At 39.8% G+C, this 2,904-nt stretch overlaps 1 protein-coding gene across 1 annotated transcript; it reads right to left on the minus strand.

The window, feature by feature from the left end:
- Positions 1–723: 723 nt before the first annotated feature.
- On the minus strand, positions 724–1,411 carry LOC113351509 (uncharacterized mitochondrial protein AtMg00820-like). The gene is made up of 2 exons (XM_026595478.1): positions 1,058–1,411; positions 724–783 (listed from the first exon to the last, which is right to left on the minus strand). Exons 1-2 carry the CDS (start codon positions 1,409–1,411, stop codon positions 724–726), a joined length of 414 nt encoding a protein of 137 aa, XP_026451263.1.
- Between the last annotated feature and the right edge of the window lie 1,493 nt (positions 1,412–2,904).

Consider the following 2,904-nt stretch of genomic DNA (forward strand, 5'->3'; position numbering starts at 1 on the left):
TGACTAGATGACAGTCCACTTCAATGTGTTTCGTTCTTTCATGAAACACAGGGTTCTTCGCAATATATAACGCTGATTGACTATCACAAAGAAGACTCATTGCTTGTGTATGGTGAACTCCCAAATCTCGGAGTAATTGTTTCAACCATTTTAATTCACATGTAGCCGCCGCCATGGAACGATATTCTGCTTCTGCCGAGCTACGAGACACAGTTTGTTGCTTCTTAGTCTTCCAAGATACTGGTGAATCACCAAAAAGAACAAACCAACCCGTCAGTGAGCGTCTAGTTATAGGACAACTTGCCCAATCCGAATCACACCAACCTCTCAATTTGAAACTACTATCAGAGCGCAACAGAATTCCTTGTCCAGGATTCTTTTTCAAATATCTAACCACACGAAGTGCTGCTTCCCAATGCTCCAGTCTAGGTCGCTGCATAAACTGAGATAAGCTATGCACTGAGTAAGCAAGATCTGGTCTGGTGACGGATAAATATATTAAACGCCCAACCAATCTTCTATATTTCTCTACATCACTAAGCAAATCTCCTGTTGCTAAGGCAAGACGATGATTTGTCTCCATAGGAAATTCTGCAGGTTTCGCACCCAATAAACCTGTTTCCATTATAATATCCAACGCATATTTTCTTTGGCATATGTAGAAACCCTTTTTACTACGTGCCACTTCCAATCCTAGGAAGTATTTCAACTTTCCTAAATCTTTCATCTTAAAACATTGACCCAAGTATGCTTTAAATTGTGTAAGCGCAACCAGATCATTTCCTGCAATAATCAAATCATCAACATACACCAGCACATTAAGTTGTATCTTTCCCTTTAGCATAGTAAAGAGAGAATAATCTGAGTACGATTGCCGAAACCCATAATTCTTCAATGCAGTGGACAGCTTCGCAAACCAACACCGCGGTGCTTGTTTTAGTCCATACAATGATTTCTTCATTTTACACACCATATTAGGATTACCCTTAGCAAATCCAGGTGGTATTTTCATATATACTTCCTCTTCCAAATCTCCATGTAGGAATGCATTATGCACATCCCATTTCTTAGTCGCAGCAACAGCCAAAAACATACGAACAGTTGTCATCTTTGCCACTGGTGCAAACGTCTCATTGTAATCCAAACCTTCAACTTGATGATTTCCAAAAATCACAAGTCTTGCTTTTAAACGTACCAAAGTACCATTTTCATCATATTTTTCCGTATATATCCACTTACTTCCTAGAGCCTTCTTACCAGGTGGAAATTCGGTGATATCCCATGTGCCTTGTTCTTCTAAGGCCCGTATTTCTTCCGCCATTGCTTTCCTCCAACCTGGATGTGTCATTGCCTCTCTGAAATTTTTCAGCTCAGACTTTGCCGACAATGCAGCAATATAATTTTTATGCATGTCAGAAAACCTGTCACAACTAACATAATATGTCAAAGGATAAGGTGTACCTGAGGATGATGACTGTGATGATTGAGAGTGAGATGGACTATTTTCTCGAATGGTGTGCGTCACAAAACCTTTCAGCCTACTTGATGGGATCTTCTGACGCTTGCCCTTACCCAAATCGTTGTTCACAGCAACGGTATTTGTGGGTTGTCCATCACCATTTACATCTGCCTTAATTTCTGACGCCGTAGACTTGTGCTTAACAGCGTTATCTTCAGCATATGTCGCAGTCTGTTCTGCTGCAGTTCTGCAGATGTCGCAGTCTGTTCTGCTGCAGTTTCTGCAGATGTCGCAGTCTGTTCTGCCGCAGTTTCTGCAGATGTCGCAGTCTGAACTGCAACATTTCCACCAGGCGCTGCAGTCTGTACAACGACATCTGCATCTGTCTGTCGTTGTATTTCTGCACCTTCTTCTCCGCCAGCTATTACTGAATCTTCATCACTATCATCACTCCACCAACACGATCTGTCTCATGTGTAGTGCCAACGACATCAGTCGTTATATGAGTTCTAGTTCCATCCAACTCGGTCTTATATGGAAATTGTGTCTCATAGAATTTTACATCTCTAGACACTATAAACCTTCTTGTGTCGAGATCGTACACTTGCCATGCCTTCTTACCGAATGGATATCCTAGAAACACACACCTTCTTCCTCGACTAGCAAACTTATCTCCTTTGCTACTTTGATCATATACATAACACAAACATCCAAAGACCTTCAACTGTTTATATAGAGGTGGTTTTCCAAACAATATTTCATATGGTGTTTTATTATTTAGGATAGGTGTAGGAGTACGATTGATCAAGTACGCCGCTGTCAATGCACACTCTCCCCAAAACCGTTTCGGCAAGCTTGCTTGAAATCTCAAAGCCCGTGCCACATTCATTATATGTTGATGTTTTCTCTCAACTCTTCCATTCTGTTGTGGAGTACCTACACAAGACGTCTCAAAGACTATTCCACTAGTCTTAAAATACCCACGTAATGCATTAAATTCCGTTCCATTATCACTTCTAACAATTTTAATATCCTTTTTAAATTGACGCTTCACAAGAGCAACAAATTCACGAAATATTGATTCAACTTCTGTTTTATTCCGAATTAAATAAATCCAAACACCTCTTGAAAAATCATCAACTATTGTTAGAAAATATTGTGCTCCACATGATGAATGGATTTTATAAGGACCCCATAAATCTATATGAACTAAATCAAAAATACAATTCGATTTACTCAAACTACTAGCAAAACTACTTCTACGATGCTTTGCCCGGGGACAAATATCACAAGCATCATTATTCTTCTTAATTAATCTACTCACACCTTGCAATTTCTGCAAAACTTTTTCTGAAGGATGTCCCATACGCTGATGCCACAACTCATATGAATCTTCATGCACAGCCATAACTTCAACATGCGGCACACCACAGAAAATATATAGT

This window comes from Papaver somniferum, chromosome 2, assembly GCF_003573695.1.
Source record: "Papaver somniferum cultivar HN1 chromosome 2, ASM357369v1, whole genome shotgun sequence".
NCBI classification, from domain to species: Eukaryota; Viridiplantae; Streptophyta; class Magnoliopsida; order Ranunculales; family Papaveraceae; genus Papaver; species Papaver somniferum.